The 22,027-nt window shown below is 33.4% G+C and overlaps 1 protein-coding gene across 5 annotated transcripts; it reads left to right on the top strand.

Annotated features, from left to right (window-relative positions):
- The first annotated feature begins 12,006 nt into the window (after positions 1-12,006).
- LOC104597556 (delta(12)-fatty-acid desaturase FAD2) lies at positions 12,007-21,746 on the top strand. Of its 5 annotated transcripts, none has more exons than XM_088891072.1 (3): positions 12,036-12,155; positions 20,020-20,097; positions 20,189-21,746. In XM_088891072.1, exons 2-3 carry the CDS (start codon positions 20,095-20,097, stop codon positions 21,356-21,358), a joined length of 1,173 nt encoding a protein of 390 aa, XP_088747198.1. In that variant the 5' UTR covers positions 12,036-12,155; positions 20,020-20,094; the 3' UTR covers positions 21,359-21,746. The 5 variants fall into 5 exon arrangements, with proteins under 5 accessions (XP_010257471.1, XP_088747198.1, XP_088747195.1 ...); XM_088891069.1 differs by lacking the exon at positions 20,020-20,097 and adding an exon at positions 15,231-15,423 and having other exon boundaries at positions 12,042-12,155; XM_088891070.1 differs by lacking the exon at positions 20,020-20,097 and adding an exon at positions 15,202-15,423 and having other exon boundaries at positions 12,044-12,155.
- Positions 21,747-22,027: the final 281 nt, after the last annotated feature.

Genomic DNA, 22,027 nt, shown 5'->3' with positions numbered 1-22,027 from the left:
AGGGTGAGTTTGGAAGGAGTACTAATGCAAATATGTACAGTGCAAATACATACAAAATACAAGGTTTTGCACTATATATTTGTATTTGTACTCCTTCCAAACTCAGCCTTAGGTTGTGTTTGGTTACAATGCAATTTTTTTTTGCACTAGTACAGATGCATGGGAGTGCAAATGAAAAAAATGCAAATTCTCATTTAATTTTGTTTTGGATTTTATTTAATTGTGATTCATGTCTTAATTTACTTCATTCACACTGCAGTCAAACAAAATAAGCTAAAATTTGAAACAAAAATAGGTCAGAATTTACACTCAAATCATTTTTATAGCCATAGTTTTGCATTGCAACCAAACACAGCCTAAGCTACAAAATATTGCTAGAAAAATGATATGCTCCTCAAGATTTCAAAGAAAGGCTTCAAAATATTGCCAGGAAAATGATATGCTCCCCATTGAGCCAAGCTCGGGTCTCCTACCCACACCTATCCACGGGACACTACAATTGTACATTGGGAGCATCTGTAGTGTCTGATGGGTTGGTGTGGGTAGGAGATCCGCATTGCACAGAACCCACCTCACATCACATTGCAACAATGTATGGGAAATATCTTCCCATGAATGACAAAATGAAATACGGGAGATGTTCTCAATGCACATTTGAAAGTGATGCAAAGTTGGTATGAGGTGCATTCTACCAGCAAATCCTTATTCTATTGATAGAGGCATGCAAAATAAAACCGATTGCCATGTCTCAAAGCCCATTGGGCTTGAAGCGTGGATAGCACGGGCCCACCCATGCCTTGTGCTGAAACTTATTTAATTATAACGGGGGTAACGAGAATCGAACACTAGACCACTTGGTCTAAATGGCTCTGATACCATTTCAAAGAACCATTCAACCTAAAAGCTTAAGCTGTTAAGTGAGGTCATTGAATAGGTTTTATTCACTAACACCATATCAACAAAATCATATTATTTTGGGTAAATTATAGATAGGTATCCTGTACTTTGGGGGTAGTAAAAGGTAAGTACCCTGAACTTTTAATTGCAATACTTGAGTACATTCAACTCTCAAAAATAAACACTTAGTTCCATATGTTAGTATTCCATCAATTAAACATTACATAATGCTAAAAATACCCTTCTTATTTATTTTTGAGATCATTCTCAAATAACCAAACGTCTCGGACAGAAAATAACATATTCAAATTTCTTAACGATAACATTCTCTGGTGATGATTTTACTTGGTAGAATGATCTCAAAAGTCAAAAATACACAAAACGGGTATTTTTGACATTATATAATATTTAACTAACGATAAACCCAAGTGTGTATATTTAAAAGTTGAGAGTAGTCAAGTATTGCAATTGAAAGTTTAAAGTACATGTCTGTTGCCACCACCAAAGTATAAGATACCTAGGTGTAATTTATCCTATTAATTTTGTAGTGTGGCAACTGTTTTTGTTTGAAAAACAAAAAACCACATGCTTGATTATGTCGTGGATTCTTTTAAATTTAAATCCTTTTCTTTCTTTTCCCATTCCTTCTCTCCCAGGTATGGCTGGGTTACAGTATTAAAAGCTTTTTTGAGCAAATAACAATAATTGTGGTAGTAGTTTCAACAAACCAAAGCTAACGCCAGTCTTGCTGTTTAGTTGTTTTCATTTTAATTTTATTTTTGACAAAGAAAAATGCTTATAAGTGATTTTCTGATGTACGCCGTTATGAGAAGTGGACCTAGTCGATTACATGAATGGAATTCGGCAGGGTGGATACATACCAGTGATAATGTTTTTAGTTGTAACGACTCAAAACTACTTTTATTGGTCTTGAATTATCATATATTTATTGTTATTATCAAATACCAAATAGCCAAAATGCAGAAGTTGTTTCCTTTCCAAGTACACCCACTTCGGACCAGTTGTTAAAGACTTGACCTAGTCTTTCTCTCTCTCAACCAGTGAGCCAGTTGGCACCATGGACAGTTGGACCTAGATTTTCTCCTGGTGGATAAAGAATTGGCCCAGTTTGTTTTGGGTTGTTGGAGTCTTTCAGCGATTCAGGTCTAATCTCCACTCGGCCCCATTAAACAGTTCGGATTCTAACACTCTGTGAGCAGTTCCGATCGAGATTAGAACCCTGGTTAAATTAAGTCTCTTACAAGTTACAAGTCTTCGTGTGTGTTTGGGAAGGGTTTTCAAGACACGGTTTCAGACTTTGCAAGCGGGGCCCTAATGAAAATAATAGCTGTGTTTGGTGAAAATCTGAAAAGCTCAAATGGGCGACTAACATATTTAAAGCTGTGTGTTTGGAGAAAATTCTTACAGCTGTCTTAAAAATTTGCTTTGAATCTTTTCAATTTCAAACATAGATTAAGAGTATTACTTATTCAATAATACACCTTATTTTCCTATCAAAAAACCTAATCTACTTATTTTCTAACCTCTCTCTCTCTCTCCATTTATTTTGCCAAGTATCACTGCAAATCTTAAATTGCTTTATCTTTTCCCAATAGAACCCAACGTGGTTGGCATCATGAAAGATGCATGCTAGAGGTAACAACTAAAAAAAGTAATCAATAATGAAATTATGGGTACGTAATTGGGTATTATCATATGGTGACGGGATCTATTCTTCACAAATGGGCGTCTCACAGGCACATCCATCATACATTGGGAACATCCTCCATGAATAATAATTAATAAGTACGAGAGATATTCCCAACGCATGATAGGATGTGTGTGTGAGGAGCAGATCCAATCCCTATCATATGAGCATATAGGTTTTTGTTGACCATCTATTCTATTCTATTTAAGTAATTATATCGTATGTGCAAGGTTATTGCCGTCGTTGTCATATTCATTTTCCTTTTATTTTTTGTTTACCTTCTTTCCTCTTCCCCCTGCCCTATGCGTCTAAAATATTGGCGTGCCCACTTGTACTTGTAATTGGTTATGGTTCATTCATACATCAGTTAACTGAATAGGGAGGGCAAAAAATTAAAGAGGAAGATGACCTCAGATTTCTTCCCAAACCAAACTTTCTCTTGCTTAGCTTGCAAAAAATTACGAGAGATATGTATCGGTTGGTAAAGTTAGTCAATGCAATTCCCTCCTCTCCTTGACATAGGTTTGGATCCTAATTTTCTCATCAAAAAGATAATAAATAGGTAAGGGCTTTGGAAAAGTTTTTATTCTCGAGCACACCATTTCATTCATGCGAAAATCCATTGAAGTTGAAGCATGCATAAACCCACCCATTTCTTGTGCTGAAATTTAGTTAAATATAATAAGAGTGATAAGGATTAAATACTAAACCATTTGATCAAACAATAGAGAATAAACCAATATATCCAAATAGAATGGGCTACTATCTTATCTCTAGCCTCTAGGGGAGGATCTCTAATGAAAACTCATCTTCAAAAGTACAAACAAACCATTGCTGGTTACCAAAGAATTCAGAACATGGGGGTATTTGCCTTTTATTGCAATATGATCTTTTCAATTCAAGGATGTGCCCTTTTACCCACAACAAAGAAAAAAAAAAATCTGCTGCGACCTTTCCCACAGAAAATGCAACTCAGAGTCAATGTGGAATTTTGCATGGCTTTGGTGCATCATATTTTGGACTCATGAGTCAAATTTCAGAAACTGTTAACCAATCATACGAGGGTTTCCCTTTTCAAGAAGCAACTTAGGGAGGGAGGTATTCTTCAATTTTAATTGACTAAAAAATTTTATTTTATTTTTTAATTTTATTAATTTTTTAGTTCATGTCATTTTTGAAACTACCAATTAGAACTTTACTTTTCCAAAAAAGGATCTTCTAAATCTCTCTCTCTCTCTCCCACACGTTACAATAACCAAAATAATCTATTATCCTAAAATTTTTCCTAAACAACCTCCCCCATTATCCCCAACTTTCTCCTAAGCTATCATCAATTTAGTAGAGAGTTTATCTTCTAAATTATCTCTAATTCTTATTTATCTTCTCCCCTACATTATATCTCCATCTATCTAAAGAAAGTTTGAATTTAAAAATTTAAGAATTTAAATATTCTAACAAAATTATTTAATAACTTTAAAATATTTATTAAAAAGACAAAATAATTATAATTAATTTAATATTATTCATTTTATTAATAATTATATATTTTTACAAAAATATCACGAAATTATGTAAAAACAATATAAATTATGAATTTCTAGATTATTCAATCTAAATGTTATTCAAATAATAAAAATATAACAATAAAATGAAATTAAAATTAATATTCTAAATAGTTAAAATTAATATTTTAAGTCAATTAATAATATATTTTAAATAGTCATTGAATAACTTTCAATTATAATAAATAGATTAAGATTTTAAATATTTAGTTAAATAACAAAATATTTAACATAACTAGCTTTTAAATACTTTAAATAACAAAATTATGAATTAATAGTACTATAATTTTATGGATTATTAAATTCAACAAGTAATTAATATTTTAAAATTTAAGTAATGATATTATTTCATTCTAAATAACTAATTTCATTTATACCAATTAATAATTCTAGAAAATAGCTTTCAAAAAAAGCATTGTTTATTAATAATAATTTTAAAAACTTAATCTTTGTTTATTATATATTTATCTATACTAAAATTAACATTTATTGTATTTTAGTAATTATTTATTGTTTTTTGTGATAAATATATTTTCAATAATTATGTATAGATCTATTTTTTGTTTTGTTATTTAATAGAAATTTTTCAATAATTATTGGAGTTTAAAATACTGTTATTTATCTTTTTAAATTTAATTTATTGTGTATTTTTGCTATAGATTTTAAATAATTATTGAAGATTAAACTATTGTCCACGGGTTGGTTTGGTTCAATTGTAGGTTATTTGATCGACTAAATCGACCTGATCAGGTTGGGGGATTGGTCACTCAGATTATATTGGTTTGGGTCAATTTTTGGTTTGGTCGGTCGGTTCAAAAGATTTAAACTTAAAAAATTAAATTTAAAAATTAAGTTTAAATTTTAAAAAATTATAATGACATTATTAAAAAAATTAAATTAAATTTATTATACAAACTATTTTAGCCTAAGAAATATTGGAACTTTTCCACTTTCCTATATTAAAAAATATATTTAAAATATAAAATATTAATATATATATCTATGGTCAGGTTGTTCGATTTTAGTCAATTTACAAATGGCCAAAGCAAAACTAATCAAACCTAGTCAGGTTTGGAAATTGTTGAACCAAAGCCAATTGAAAATACTAGAAATCGGGTTGGTTAGTTTCATTAGTTTGATTCGGAATAGCGACGAGGCAAGGTGGGGGCGAGGAGTTTCTCCCCATCCCTATTCCCATGAAAATCCCCATCCACGTCCCCATCCCCATCCCCGTCTCTACGGGGATCCCCACTCCACCTGATTCTTTATAATGTCAACCATTATATTTTTATTTTTTATTTTATTTAAAAAATAAAAATAAAATAATTAATATTTGCAATCCTATTAGAAAAGATTCAAACATATTTTTAAAAATATTAACATATACATGTATGTGTATATATATACATATATATTAGCCGGGATCAGGGTCCATACAAAGCAAGGAGTGCTCTCCCCATCCCCGTACTGTCCCCACCAACGGGGATGGAAGTTTCCCCATCTCCATCCTCGTAGGGGGGGGAACCATCCCCATCCTTGCCCCATTCAGGGCAAATCCCCACGGGGATCGAGGGAAATGGGGAAATTGTCATCCCTAAATTTGATAAGCAACCTTATCTAAAATTAATTATTGTTATTTTTGTATTGTAAAAAATTATTAAAAATAATATATAAAATATAAATAATTATTAATTATTATATAAAACAATTGTATACTCTTACATGTTTCTATTTTTTATCTTTAACTTAACAAATATTGTGCATTGCATGGGTCCCCGCTAGTTGTTTCTTAAAACAGAAACATGGTAAATGTGTTTTGATTGTAAATATGTTTTTTGTTTCTAAATTAATTTCCGGTTTTAATTTTTTTTAAATCATATAATATATCTCATTAATGATCTTCCATAAATTATTTTTTTAAATAAAACCATTTTTTTTTTGCTTCTACAAACAAAAATACGATAATATATTTTTATTTTTTTTGTTCTCTATATTATTGACATGTGTCTCTCTCTCCCTTCTTTTCTTTATTCTCTCTTTTCTCTCACATCTCTTTGCTTGGAAAATTATAAGAATGCCACATATGAGACAAACCTTCCTATATAATTGCCTCTATAATATTCAAAAATTATAACAATACTACATATAAGATAAATCTCCTTATATAATTGAGTCAATGGCATTCAAAAATTATAGTAGTGCCACATATAATTATTTACGATTATGACATCATATAAATAAAATGGCATACCTCTTCTTTCTTTCTAAACTCTCTCTCTCTCTCTCTCTCTCTCTCTTAAGTGTCTTTTTCAAATGTAATAATAACATGCATTAAAATAAGAGGCTTTGAAAAACCCAAAAGTCTCTCTCTTTCCTCTATATATATATATAGAGAGAGAGAGAGAGAAAGAGAGAGAGGTTCACATCTACAAACCGTCATCACGTGTCCGTAGCCATCACTACTGCTTGGTGTGAAAATGAATTCAACAGGATAATAGACGGAGTTTTTACCAATATGACTCAACCTTTTTTTTGCTTCACAAGATTACTTAATGTCCAATATCCGTAACTCCCCAATCCTTGTGGCAGTGGGATTTTGATCTCAAGTTTCCTTTACAATGTCCAATATCCGTAACTCCCCAACAAGTGAAACAGACTTATAGTAAAAAAAGAAAACTGAAAGGGGAAGTCTAAGTCCAATTAGTGTTATGTCTAATGGAATCATCAAAAAGTTTGCTAATTCTTCATATTTTTAAAATAGTGAATCCATCTCACTAGAAAAGTGATTCATAAACCTCTTAATTCTGCTAGAAATATTTTTTCAAGTCTTCTTTTTCTTTTTCTCTTAATTTTCGTCTTTTACCCTGAAAAAAATATTTTTTTTTGAATATTTCTCTAGCTTGCTGAAGGGAGGGAAAATTGGATTTTCAAAAAAATAATAATAAATAAACATGTATAAGATCACATGTAAATGAATCTTGCGGGATTGAAGGTTTTTATCCTATGTACCCGACTAGGGAATGTTTCAATATCTATCTATATACTTCAAGCATTGGGAGGGTGTACAACAACATTGTGAGGTTGACACTTATATGTTTTTTGTTCCATATATTATTGGCACGTGTTTCTCACTCCCTTCTTTTCTTTATTCTCTCTTTTCTCTCACCTTTCTTTGTTTGGAAAATTATAAGAATGCCACATATGAGACAAACATTCCTATATAATTGCCTCTATAATATTCAAAAGTTACAACAATATCACATATAAGATAAATCTCCTTATATAATTAACTCAATGGCATTCAAAAATTGCAGTAGTGCCACATACAATTACTTGGCATTATGGCATCCTATAAATAAAATGTCATACCTCTTCTTTCTAAACTCTCTCTCTCTCTCTCCTATTCTTTATCTCAACTTTTATTTATTCATTTATTTATTTTATTATTATTATCTAAACATTTATTTATTTAAAAAAATTAAATAAATTGGTAGAATAAAAGAGATGTGACATTAAGAGATAGATTTCCATAAACATTTATTTATTTATTTAGAAATAATTTACTAACAAATTATTCTCTCCCCTTAAGCCCAATATTTAGTGTTGTCAACGGGGTTGGGTTTGGTTCAAGATAGCCTATACCAGTCCCATCCCAATAGAATTTTATTATTTATTTAATTTATTTAAGAAAAACTAGGGTTAAACCAATGGGTTGGGTCTATCTTGATGGAGTTAAATTGACTGAACATAATTATAAAGGTTTTGGTTCCAAGATTTTGTCTAGATTAATTCTTGGATTGATTCTCATTCTTACTTGTCCAAAATTGATTCAGGTCCAAAATCAAACATTTTATGAAATAAATGATTTTTTATCTTTCTTGTATTTTTTATCATGTTTCATATTTGAAATAGTAAATTTGATAAATAATAAATAAGATAATATTAGTTAAAAATGTTTAACTTATTAACATAAAAATAAATTAGTATTACTTTGACTATTGTTTTCAATATAATGAGGTCTATGATTTGATCCCAATTAAATAATCAGTTCAAGACTGGTTCTACGTGGTTGTTTATTATTCATAATAATATAGTTATAGTTAATTTATTTTAAAAAATATAACCTAGTTTATTATTGTATCTCCCATGGTTTTCGAACCGTTCAAGCAACCGGTTGTATCTCCCATGATTGGATGGTCGGACCATTCGGCCTAGGAACCTTTCAGGCAACTGGTTCCATTTTACCTCAAACCCGGTCCCTGGCCAAAAATCATTGAATTAGTCAATGACCCGTTGACTTGGGCGGTCGAACCGTTGATCCATCGACCCATCCAATGATTTTTGGCCATTTTTTATTTTTAAATATTTTTTATTTTCTTGTCAAAACGGCCATCTGTTCAAACTAGATGGTCAAATTATCAACCCGAAAGTTGGTAGCTAGAACAGTTCCGTTTCCAGGTCATTTTTAAAACTATGGTATCTCTCCTAATAGGTGTAAAAAAATGCATCTCCAAATGGCATTTTAAAATTTTTCGTTTACGATAGAGGGGCTTCCTTGCTAGTTTATTTGAAATGACAAGAGAGGCTTATGTCAAAAAGAGCATTGATTAATCAACCCTCCCTAAAATTTTGGAACTCGGATTCTTATCCACAAATTTTTCCATATCCCTACCCTTGTGACATTATTGGCATTTGACAAGCGTTAGGAATATCCCCCTTGTTATTCATGTAGAGATGTTCCTAATACATATGGAAATGTATTGTGAATAGAAATGTAGGAAAAGTTTGTGGGTATGAGATGTAAGTCTGAACTTTGTTAAAGATATGAATTAGTATCATATGTTATTAAAATTTAATTTTTATGACCTAAAGGAAAACCAAGGCAAGTATCAATTTTATAGATATAGATATAGATATATATATGATACTAATTGATTGGTTATAAATTTTTTTCTTTTAAGTATCATAGTCAAATCTGTATAGCTCTTTTATCCTTTTTAAAAACCTTTTTTTAATAATAATTGGTTTTTTTTCTAACATGCCAGCTTTTTTGTTAAAAAAAAAAAAAATCCAATCATCCATACACATACATACACAAAAACAAAAGGAAATCAAGTTGCTGTACTCCTCTCCCAAATTGAGGGTTCAGGGTAGGAATCAATTCAATCGTCCACCTTGGGTTACTCTTTCGCTGTTACAAATATCCCAAGGCTACACTCGAATAAAATGAAACTTCCTTTTGTTTTTTCACAGGGCTAGGGTAGACCATCCCCATCCTTAAATCCCCCTTACTCATTGTTGGCCCAATTGGTAGGGACACAACTTCACTGTTGGGTAGAGTTGGTACCATAGCTACCCGTGTCAAATGGGTTTTAGGAATGGGGGATGGGCTATTCCCATTGGGTAGCCCCATCACACACACAAAAATGAAAAAAACAAAACAAAATACTCTGGCCCTGATAGCAATGGGAAACAAACAAGTAGGTCCACATTTAGATTTCTCGTTTTATGTTGGGCTTGGGTTTTGTTTTCTTTTTTTATTATTATTTATTTACACGAGTAGAAAGGGGTGCTACACACATGTATCTAATGTGAAAATATAAATAGTAGTTAAAAATATTAATATGAAAGATATTCCTTAAAATAAAATAAAGAAGAAAAGTTGGTATGAAAAATTATTTTTTTTCATAATACTAATCTGCAAAGATTACTACAACTTAAAGAATATTTGATTACACGACAATTATTCTAATCAATAATATATAAAAAAAATAAAAGTATAGATAAAAAATAGAATAATGAGTTGGATAAGCATTATTTGTCTTTGGTTTTAATTTCTATTTTCTCGTAGAATTTTCTTTTAGAAAGTATAAAGATGGAAATGGGATCAATTAGAAATAAATAAGAATAACAATATACATTGTTAAATTGACTAATTTATTTTTTGCTAAATTGACTAGTTTGCACATAGTCAATATATAGCAATGATGCTTAGTCTTTAGCGGAAAAAGTTTAGATAGAGGTGGAAAGTAGAAAAATAGGTCTCATGCTTAGAGTCAATATATAGCAATGATTATACAAAGAAAATAAAAAAATATTGTTTCTCTGGAAATTAGCAATATAGGCTCAGTTTAGAAAAAGTATAAATACAAATATACACAATACAAATCTATACAAAATAATACTAAATATAAGATTTTGCACTCTATATATTTGTATTTGTACTCCTTCCAAATGGAGCCATAGGGATGATTATAGCCATTGAGATCAAAGTAGTTAACATTAATGCCAAGGAATGGTTGGAAGATGACCATCCTTGTTAATTTTTAATGGTTTCCATCAAATAAAAAACCACATTAAAGAGTTTTAAAGGATACCCAAATATTTGCAAGTTAAAGTTTGTCTAAATTAGGGGTATACTAATTAAAAAAAAATACTTTTTGATCAAGACTTGGAAGTGGATTTCGTCAAATTAAAAATTAAGATTAGAAAAAAAAAAAAAGTAACGACCAACCAAAATCCAGAAATTCAAAATTGAGAAAAAAAGAAGAAGAAAATTGTCAACCCAAAATTCATATATCCTCCCTATAACTACTGGTTTTGATCAAATCAAATAAAAAATATAAAAAAAAAAGAAAAATTTAACATTTCTACAAAGATAGCAAGAGGGGGAGGAGCGAAGAAAGTTGTTGCAGGCAACCATACCCCAAGCTCATGCCATCAGTGGCAACTAATTTGTACCTACAAAATACAAATACAATCTGATTCAACACCATTATCATGACTGACGTCAACCCACGAATAGTGTTGCAAAAATCATTAGCCATTTCCACTAAGAGGAAGAAATATATAGAAAAATAATCTTATATATATATATATATATATTAATACGGAATGGATGTTCTCTGCATCCAGAAAATGGAATCTACTCGTGCGAGTAGATCCTACGTGAGAGTAATTATTACACTAATAACTATTAGTGTAGTTTCTGTATTTCAAAATTACTGTAATTACAGTAATTTCAAATAATAGATTTTATTGTAATTTATGATTCTGTAGTAATTATTATTTTAAATAATGGAAATTTGTGTAATTTAATAATTACATTATTGGAATTGGTACAAAATGGAAAATTGTTAATTATGTAACAATAATTATTACTATTAATTTCCATTATTTTAAATCAAGATTTACAGTTTTTTCTATTATTAATTTTTTCAAAAATTATTAGATAATGGGAATTACTATTTGAGATTATGAAAAAAGGAATTAGTTAAACTACACTAACAATTATTTTAGTGTAATAATTATAGTTACATTGATAATTATAATTATAAATTATGATAACATAATTATAATTTTTCAATAATTACAATAATTTCCGATAATATTCCAAAAATTAAAAAATGTCATAAAATTCCAAAATTGCACTAACTTATCTGTTATTTTCAATTAAAATTAATCAATAATTTTCTGAAAATGTAATGATGAGAACTACACTAATTTTCTGAATAATCAATTATTAATTTTCAATAATTATTTATTAGTTGAATAATCAATAAATTTTCAATAATTTCAGTAATCTATTGAATAATCAATAAATTATTCATAATTTATAATCAATAGATATATTTAATAATTATTACCAAAAAAAAGATATATTTAATAATTGGGGGTGGGGCAATCAGCCCAAAAACTTAATACAGTTGTTTACGGCAGCAAGGCCAGGGTTTGAGCAAGAGAAAATCAGTTGATCAATTAAAAGGAAACACATGGCCATGTATCGGCTGGGCTGGGCTGGGCCCATCCTACTTAGCGAGGAGGGAAAGAAAAGCTTAAATACGGAACCGGAGCAGGAGAAACAAATACATAGGAAGAAAACGGGAGAAAGAGCAGCGAGCAACCCGGCGTGAGTGAGAGAGAGAGAGAGAGAGAGAGAGAGCCTCTCACAGGACAAGGCGTCGGAGGTGTTCCTTTCTTTTCTTCAGGTATTCCTTTTCCCTCTTCTTGTTCTATAATTTGTTAGTAAATAGACTCGATATCTTTTGTTCTTGTTTGGCATTTCGAATGTAGTAAGTTTTCTCTGCCATGGTGACCGCATACAAGCCCTTCTGAGGTGGAGATGATAATGCTTTGAATAACATATTGTCTATTATGCTAAACGGTTTCGGTGGCTCAAGAAGAAACTTCTTCTTTGTCTCAGGCTTTCAGCCACCAAAAATCGAACCGGGGGATTAGGTTTTAGCTTTTTCAGTGCTTCTTTTCATTTTATGCAGTGTTTGAGGTTTCTGGATCTCAGGAACCTTTATTTTTCTACAAATGTTTTTTTTTTTTTCGATCTCCATTGTTGTCTCTGTGCTGATTTTCTTTGCACTTTGCCTCTTAGGATCGGTCATCGGTAATCTCTCTTCTGGATTTCATTCGCGTTTTAACTTTTAATAATGGAAAATAATAAAAAAAAATGAATAAGCAGTTCATTTGTCTCTGTCCTCTCCGTGTCAACGACGAAAGATAGAGGTCCCTAGGCTGTTCATCTTTCTCTCCGGATACCGTGGAACATTTCCTCCAGTAGGAAAAGAATAAAAACTCCCCTCTGCTTCTCTGACACCTGAGAGGAAAAGGAAAGGCTTCACTCTTCTGTGCATAAGGGCTGTTTGATCTTTTGCCGTTCGATTTCTAGTTTAGGGAAGCAGAAATGTTATTATTAGTAGATCTAAGCCGTTGGATTTAGCGTGATCTAGTTTTTCTATCGATCCGTCTAACTTTGATCACAGAAACCCGGCCAGCGGCCAGCCGCTTTGAAGTTTGAATTCGTCGTCAAAGAGCGATGCATATGCGTGATCTCGCAGACTGGTTCCACAGAAACGGAAAAAACACCATTCTCACACTCACATCAGTGGTCGTTGTTACCACGTGTTAGGTGCGATACACGTGTCCCTTTTTGTCAATCCATGCCATCGCTGGTTACATGAAAGATGTTTCGATCGGACTCGGATCTGCTACCCACTTTCTGTTCCTACATCCCTAGTCGCTACCACACATCTACGATCTACCTACGAAAAGGGCTGTGTTTGGTTGCAGTGCAAATTTATTTGCACTAGTACAAATGCATGAGAGTGCAAATGAGAAAAATGTAAATTTTCATTTAATTTTGTTTTGGAGTTTGCTTTATTCTGTTTCATGTCTTAAACTACTTCATTTATACTGCAATCAAATAAAACAAACCAAAATTTAAAATAAAAATAGGTCAAAATTTACACTTAAAATCATTTGCACTGCCATAATTTTACAACAGTGCAAATTTATTTGCATTGCAACCAAATACAGCCTTTCTCATGAATGATAACATATAAATACAAGAGATTCCTCAATGTACAACTATACAAACGGGGTACCGCCCTGCACTCTGGGCAGTGGCTATTAAACTTTCAAATTCTGATAATACTTAAACATTTTTAAATCCCTAAAGTATTTGTTTGAGTGATTGTTTAGATTTTTTTCGATTTCTATTTGTTACTAGTTTAATTGATATTAGTTGCATATTATATTTATTACATTTTCAGTTTTTTTATGAAAAATTCTTGATTTTTTTATTGGAATTTCTATTTTATAAAGTTTTTCAAATGAATATTTTAGTAAAATAATTGCATCCACTCAAATTAATAGAGAGGGTGTCTTTGTTGGAATCTGTAGATTCAGGGGATAATTTTTTTGATAAATGAAGATTCAGGGGATAATTGCCCACTAAAGTACAAGATGATAGTATATAATTTACCCAATAAAGAAATATAGTGGGCCTGTATACATTTGTTAGAGGGTTTTATATGTTTTTTTCACAGCATGGATATTTACAGGTTTGTAGATTTGTACAATTAGAAATAGTGGCAGGATTATAGGTGGGGTGTGAGACAATGGAATGGAGCCCTGCCCTCATGCCCTGGTTATATTTACCCCTTCCCCTTGAGTTCCAATCTGCTCCTCAGGGGCGGAGATGGGATTTTATGTTAGAGGGGTCAAATAATAATTAACATAGATAAGGGGCAAAAGTTAATTAAACAAGGGTGATGGGTTAATGGGTCAAAATATAAGTGAATCAATCATCAATAGGGATTGTGGGGATTTTGAAGGCAGGGGGGCATGGAAAAAAATTATGCAAATATGAAAATATTTTCAATACACGGCTGCAAAAAGTCTATCATGATAGTGTAAAGACGATTATGTGAGGATTAAATTTAGAGGGTGTTTGATTTCATTTACATTTGTGGGTGGCCATTTATTTGTGTTTTTTCATTTTAAATGTTTATTTATATTTTCTCATTTTAAATGTTTTATATTTTAAACTTTTCTTGATTTTGTTGTTTGGTTGAATTTCATTTTAAATATTTTTATTCTCCACCTCAGATTAATACTCATTAAAGTGTGACAGATCAGCATTTAATTTCAAAAAACACGGGTATTGAGAAAAACAAAAATTTGGCGTTTCCTCAAATACCCCATGCACAAAAATAGAAGTGTTATAAAACCAAGGCCAACTCCTACCTAATCTCTGTGATCTTTTTATTCAAATGTTAGGTTCTCTGTGCCTCCCTTTGGCAAAGGGATTGCCTCAGCAAATGTCATTAATGATAAATGGGTGGGGTGACTAATAAAAGCGATTTGTACTTGATTGTCTGTGTGTGAAAGAGATTAGAGGTCCTTTTTAACACACAATTGACAGATGGACATGCTTTCATTGTACATTAAATAGTATGCTAAAATTGTCCGCGCCATTAATTATCAATAATTGTAATAGATTTCCAATCCAATGACGATATCTGTCAAAGAGGCTTTAGATCAAAATCTAGTACAATTGTTGAATAATTAATCGGGAGTGCGATTTTACCTTATTGGCATTTTTTGTATTATCAGGTTTTAAAAAAGAGAATTTTATTTGCACTAGTTTGAGTGTATATGGGAAAAATTGCAAATTAGAGGGTTTTTTTAGATCAGTGTTTTCAACCCATTGTTGATTTTGTCAATAATTGTTTAATTTAGGTGGTTCAGCAGTTGATTATTTGATTCAGTGGCTAAGTTGCAGGTTGCAGTAATTGGGATCTGCTACTCATAGAGAGTGCCTCACACTGACTTCATATTTACATCCCACCCTGTATTGGGAACATCTCCCCATGAATAATAAATGCAAATACGGGAGATGTTCCCGATATGCAGAAAGGACATACTATGAAGTGGATGTATGAGGAGCAAATCCAAATTCAGGTTTGCACATTTAATATATGTGCAAACTTTTAGATGCCATGACTTTGCACTTTGATGTTCAGTTGGGGTGTTTTTTTTGTTTTTTTTTTTAGATAATTTTTTGAAGTCTATATGTTCCAAAGAGCCGTAGGTGTCTTGACTTGCTATTTTAACAATAAAACAAATTTTTGGCCTAAAATCACATTTTTAATATTTTTTATAAATAAAAAAATTAAAACATAAATTAAATATAAAATAATAAATATATTATATGTAAAACATTATTTATTAATAAAGTATGTATTCATAGTGTTGATGTAGAATAGTCTATCCCATTTGTTCCGATTAATCGAATAAGTGACCTATGATCTGAAGACAAAAGTCCAGCTCAGTTTTCAAAAACATTGCTTTAAATTCAACTTTGTGTTATTTGTCTATGAAAAAACAAATAAAATGGACCTACTTTGTATGAAACATCATGGAGACATGAGGAGGGTTATTATGAAGGGTATCAATATCATGACCCAGTCAGCAAAATCTGAACCCAAGGGGTTGAATGGTAAATCCCAATCTATAGGGTTGAGTTACATTGGATTTATCATTTAATCTGATCCATTTACATTCCTATTTATCAACCACCAACTTTTAGACGGAGGTTATTGTTGTTAATCTGTGCCATTCAAACGGTAAAAACTATGATGCGAGAAAAATATGGTAACAAAAGAGTTTTGAACAATCAAAACCCATCTCTGTATAAAAATTGACGTACCTACTTATGCTCTCTTAAATATCTCCTTTATTGTTGGGCTGCATTTGTTGGTGGTCTTCATATGTATATATATCTTTTTTTTGAACAATCAAAACCCATCTCTGTATAAAAATTGACGTACCTACTTATGCTCTCTTAAATATCTCCTTTATTGTTGGGCTGCATTTGTTGGTGGTCTTCTTATCGTCGAATATATATATATTTGCTTCATGGGGCTACCCATCCCCTTTCCTTTATCGTTGAATATAGATATATGAAATAAAGAACTGTTACACTACCAAAAAAGTAATAAACACTCATCGCGAGCAAGGTTCAAATTATTGTTATGTATCGGTTGATACGTATCATTCCGGGACACTTTCGATACGCCCTTATAGTGGGTGTATCGAGGGTCTGACTGGTTCAGGGGATGGAGGGGTCCTAGACCGGCTTCCCCGAATTAGTTTTGAAAAAAAATAATAATAATAAGGTAAAAAATGAGTATCGAAACGCTCGATATGCCCCTATCAGCGTATCGATATTTTGAACCTTGATCACAAGTTATTGCTTAGTATGGAAAATATAGGCCAGCCGGGCTCCTCGTCGTTTGTTAGTTGCCACACATTGTTTTTTGAAATATAGACGATTCAGATATTTCAAGTAAGGATCTTGATTGTTCAAACAAAGTATAAATAACAAGGTTTTTAAAATTAATCCGAACAACGAACCGGTTAGGGGTCTGGTTTCTAGTCGAACGGTCTGATTATTCAAATTGAGTGAATACTCCGTTCTGATAAAAAAATAAAAAACAGCCAAACCATTGAATGGTTCAAACGGTTTGACCATTCAAATTAGCGGTTTACTGACCAAATCAACGGTTTTGGGGGAAATAACAGTTATGGGATAAAATGGAATTAATCACCTGACTGGTTCCCAATTTTTTTGGTCTGACCATCCGGTCCGGTCAAAAACCATGGTAAATAACTTGTGCATTTTTCTTGTGTTGTATAATCGTATAGATTTTCAATCAAACAACAAGTATCCACATGCTTCTGCGTTTCCACGTTATTTATCTCCATAACCAAGTGGTTAATAACAGAGGTGAATTATTTGAGTTCGGATCTGGTAGGCACTTTTAAGTAATTTTGCCTTATGCTCAGCCCCATGAAATGAATTAAAAATAAAATTTTAAACTTTTACCTTATTGGCTTATTTTATAGGGTAAATTTCTTAAACCACCCTTATGTATGTATGATATGATACAAGTCCCTTTCTCTCTTAATGCATAATTTTAAATTTAAATTTCAATTTTAGCACCTAATTGGAATTCTCTTCTCATTAATTTCATTAATTAATAACCCTCCTCATTAAATTCGTTTTGTTTGTATAAAACTACAAACTTAGCAATAGCAAGATTCAAACTTTGGACATTAGGCTTTAACAACTGGAGGTTCACCACTAAGCCACACCCATTTGCTTGTTATAGGTTTATGCATTTTTATTTTTAAATAAATTCTCTTTTTCTTAGTGTATGCTTACAATAAATGTTAGAATTAATTATTAAAATTCATGTATTAATAAATATAAAGATAAACTATATTTATTGTTTTAAAACTAATATATATCAATATACACTTTAGTTGTTTTTTTTTTGTTTATTCATGTTTTAGTTATTTCATCATTTTTGAATAGTTACTAAGTGTGTCCCGATATCTTGAATTTTATGTAGACCATTAAATTACAGTTTTTTTAATTTTAAATAACTTATTTACAGTCATATAAAACTTGTAACTATAGTTATTAATATATTTTTAGGATTTATTTGAGTTTTTTTAGCATATTTATGTGTATCCGATACGTATCTTTCCTATACATTTTAAGTTTCCGATACTTTAAACTTGATTTTATCGTTTGGGTATGTTTTTCTAATCTGTGTAAAAATCAGCCCTCTCGGTGATCATAGGCCGGCGACAGTAATCCCCTCAGTCGCTGGAAGCATATCTGTCGATGATGCCCCATCTCTCTCTCTCTCTCTCCATGCCGTAACCCCATCGTCGACCACCTGCCAACAATTCCCCATCTCTCTGCTCCATTTTCATTTTCATTTTTCCGTTCCCCTCTTTGCATTTAAGAGATTCGCTGTTCTCACGCTCCACAACTCCGATTCTAATGTTCCATTGATCTAGATTTAGACCCTGAAGCGCTCGAACCCATCAAACCTCTACCTTCAATTTTCGTGAGCATCTCTTGCCAAAATTTCAACCCTTGACTCAAATCCCTCAAAAACCCCTCGTCGTAGCATCCACCTGTGAGGGTTCTCTCCACTTCCTCTTCACTGAGCCGATTGATGCTTCTCTTGAAATGAAGTTTCCTTGCAATATAAGCTAGTTATTGAGTTTCGATGCCTCTCACTGATCCAAAACAGAGATCTCTAAAGCAACGCAACTTGTCAATCCCTGAATGCATAACAAGGCCATGGAACTTGTCAATCCCTGAAATTTTAGGAATTACAGGCTTTTCCTTGGAAGCAACAATGACCCACCAGGAGAAGTACTTGATGTCCTAGGTTCAAACCCTCCAAAGTCCAAAACTCGAGTCAAACTTAGCCGTTTTGACCCACTGTCGGAACCTGAGCTTGATAGAAAACTTGGCAGCATATGACTCATTGTAAGAGATGAACTGTTGCCTTGATGGGTACTCTAGGAAGTCCTCCGGGAAGCCCAATAACGGGAGCTCATAGAACTGTTTGGGGAGGTGAAGCATTAATCGATCGTAAGTCCTGTACTGCCAAAGAGAAGCTATGCAATCATTCTTCTCTAGTAGAACGGAAGGGATGCCGTGTTGGGATAAGCAAGCAGTGACAGCTAGGTTCATCTTCAGGGATTGACAGCTCTTCTCTAGCGAAGCGGAAGGGATGCCGTGCTGGGATGAGCAAGCAGCGACAGCTAGGTTCATCTTCAAGGATTGACAAGTGGGTCAAAATGGCTGAATCCGGGACAAGGTGGTGGGCCAGTGGCTGTAAAATTTACGGATAAGCCATATCTGAATATTTTGCAGTCCATGCGGCAATCAATGGCCATATAGCACCCGACCTTTGTAGTTCCGACGGTTCCGGTGGTTCCGGAGAAGAGAACGAGAGGGAAAAGGAAGAGGGGAAAGGTCATAACTGCGATTCCCCTATATCATTCAATCTCTAAAGTTCTGATAGTTTTTGAGAAGAGAATGAGAGCGAAAGGGAGAGATCTAAATGAAAGAGGGGGACAGAGGTGGATGGTAAAATGAAAGAGGGAGAGGTCAGAGGTGAAAGGTAAAATTGGGTTTTTAAAAAATTATGTCATGTGCTTATGAGTTTTATGAAATATTAATAGAACCTAACTGTGAGAATAGAGTTAGTCAATTGTTTGAAATAGTAAGGGTAGTGTTCGTCCATTTTCAAACAGTAAAGGTACACTTAGTCAATTAGCTAAACAAGGTCGACCTATCAATGAAATGAATTAAAAATAAGTTTTTAAGAAAAGCGTAAGAATAATTGATTGTGTATCAATGTGCTCACTGTCACTGGGTGTGCCTAGTCTGGGATCTTCTGACTTCAGAGTTGAGTGCAAACGAAAAGGCCCCTTGGGTGTTGGCACTGTTTTTTATTCCGTCTCATTAGGGATCCGATCTCAATACATTTAACAAAGGTGTTGAAATTACAAAAAGAATAAAAGAAAGAAAGAAAGTTGGGTAAGGTTAGGCCCATGACAGAAAATCTTTTTTATTGTAATAGTTTGCCAACTTTTATTAGATTGCCTCACATTTCTCTTTGCTTTGGTACCAAAGCATTCATGGGCCTCGCATTAAAATCTTCCTTTTACCAAACACTACAGGATCCTAGGACTATTTAAGTCCCTGTCGACTACGCAAAGCGTGATGGCATTTGTGATTCTGTTGAAGTCTTGAAAATGGTTATCAAAATTAGATTAGCTTTTTCTGTGTATTCCGTTGATGATTTTTTTTTTTTTCTGGAAAATTTTAACGAATGAACCTGTTTTTCAGGTGCCATTGTGTGAAGCAACAATGGGAGCCGGTGGCCGTATATCCGTTCCCGCCACAAAGAAGCAAGAACATGATGTCCTCCACCGAGCCCCGCACTCAACACCCCCATTCACTCTGAGCCAGATTAAAAAAGCTATACCATCTCACTGTTTCCAGCGCTCCGTGGTCCGATCCTTCTCCTATGTTGCCTACGACCTAGTCCTCGCTCTTGCCTTCAATTACATCGCCACCACTTACTTCCACCTCTTACCCCACCCGTTTCCTTACATCGTCTGGCCAATCTACTGGGCCCTACAGGGCTGTGTTCTCACGGGTGTGTGGGTCCTCGCCCACGAGTGCGGCCACCATGCATTCAGTGATTACCAGTGGCTAGATGATACTGTTGGACTCATCCTTCACTCCTTCCTTCTTGTCCCCTACTTCTCTTGGAAGTACAGCCATCGTCGCCATCATTCCAACACTGGATCGCTTGACCGTGATGAAGTCTTTGTTCCAAAGCCCAAATCTAAGATCTCTTGGTTCTCTAAGTACCTCAACAACCCACCTGGCCGCGTCCTTACACTGGCGATTACACTCACTCTTGGCTGGCCCTTATACTTGACATTCAATGTGTCTGGCCGTCACTATGACCGTTTTGCCTGCCACTATGACCCTTATGGCCCAATTTACTCTAATCGTGAACGAATTCAGATATACATTTCTGATGCCGGAATCCTTGCTGTCACATATGGGCTGTTCCGGCTTGTGGCCGCAAAGGGACTGGCTTGGGTTGTATGCGTGTATGGGGTTCCGTTATTGATAGTGAATGCGTTCCTTGTATTGATCACCTATTTGCAGCACACCCATTCGTCTCTGCCACATTATGACTCGTCGGAGTGGGACTGGTTGAGGGGAGCATTGGCAACGGTGGATAGGGACTACGGGATATTGAACAAGGTGTTCCACAACATCACAGATACACACGTCGCTCACCATCTGTTCTCAACAATGCCACATTACCATGCAATGGAGGCGACCATTGCAATCAAGCCGATTCTGGGTGAGTACTACCAGTTTGATGGAACACCATTTTACAAGGCAATGTGGAGAGAGGCCAAGGAGTGTGTTTACGTGGAGCCCGACGAGAATTCAAAGGATAAAGGAGTCTACTGGTACAAGAACAAGTTTTGATACTTGACCATCACAAGCGCCACCAGCAATGAAGATCATGATGGATGGAAAGCAGTTAGGAAGCTTTTCCTCTCTCTCTCTCTCTCTAGCATGGAACATGGAAGGAATGGCTTAAGTTCGTCATAATTCATTTCGATTACATGTGTGTGGACCGTCTAGAAGAAAGTGGGTGTATTACAGTCCCTAGTTGGTCTAATCTTGTGTTTCTTACTGTGTAGGAATTCTGCTTAGTTAGAAATAAATTCTTGGGTGTCTCATGTCTGCAACCCACTTGGAATTAGATTTTGTTACTTTTCCTTGATATTGCAATTTAGAGAGCATATCGTTATAACCTAAATTAACGGACAACTACATAATGAAATGTGATTTTAAGCTTTCGAAGAATAAATCCATTCCTGTTTTTTTTTTAAATAACCCGACCTTTAGAGAATAAGATACATCGTGTATTCATGTTAATCATCTTGGAACATAACATTCTCCCCTCTCTCACCTTAGTTCTCGTCGGTTTTTTCATAATGCCAAGTCCATTCATCTTCTCAACTAATGTCATCGAAAGGTTTAAATGGATTGAACACCAAGATGAAGTGGGGGTTTCTGAATTAGGTCCTGCTCCCCTCTTCGAGCTGCCATAGCAATACTATGATAACAGTATACTAGAGCCATTGTATT

The sequence above is a fragment of the Nelumbo nucifera genome, chromosome 7 (genome assembly GCF_055504915.1).
Source record: "Nelumbo nucifera cultivar China Antique chromosome 7, China Antique-T2T, whole genome shotgun sequence".
In the NCBI taxonomy this organism is placed as follows: Eukaryota; Viridiplantae; Streptophyta; class Magnoliopsida; order Proteales; family Nelumbonaceae; genus Nelumbo; species Nelumbo nucifera.
This window is presented reverse-complemented; position numbering and strand designations above follow the sequence as displayed.

Coding starts and splice junctions, on each gene's coding strand:
- LOC104597556 (XM_088891069.1), top strand. CDS start 15,370: ATGCAGAAAGGACATACTATGAAGTGGATGTATGAGGAGCAAATCCAA. Junction 15,424..20,188: donor AGGAGCAAATCCAAATTCAG/GTTTGCACATTT, acceptor CCTGTTTTTCAG/GTGCCATTGTGTGAAGCAAC.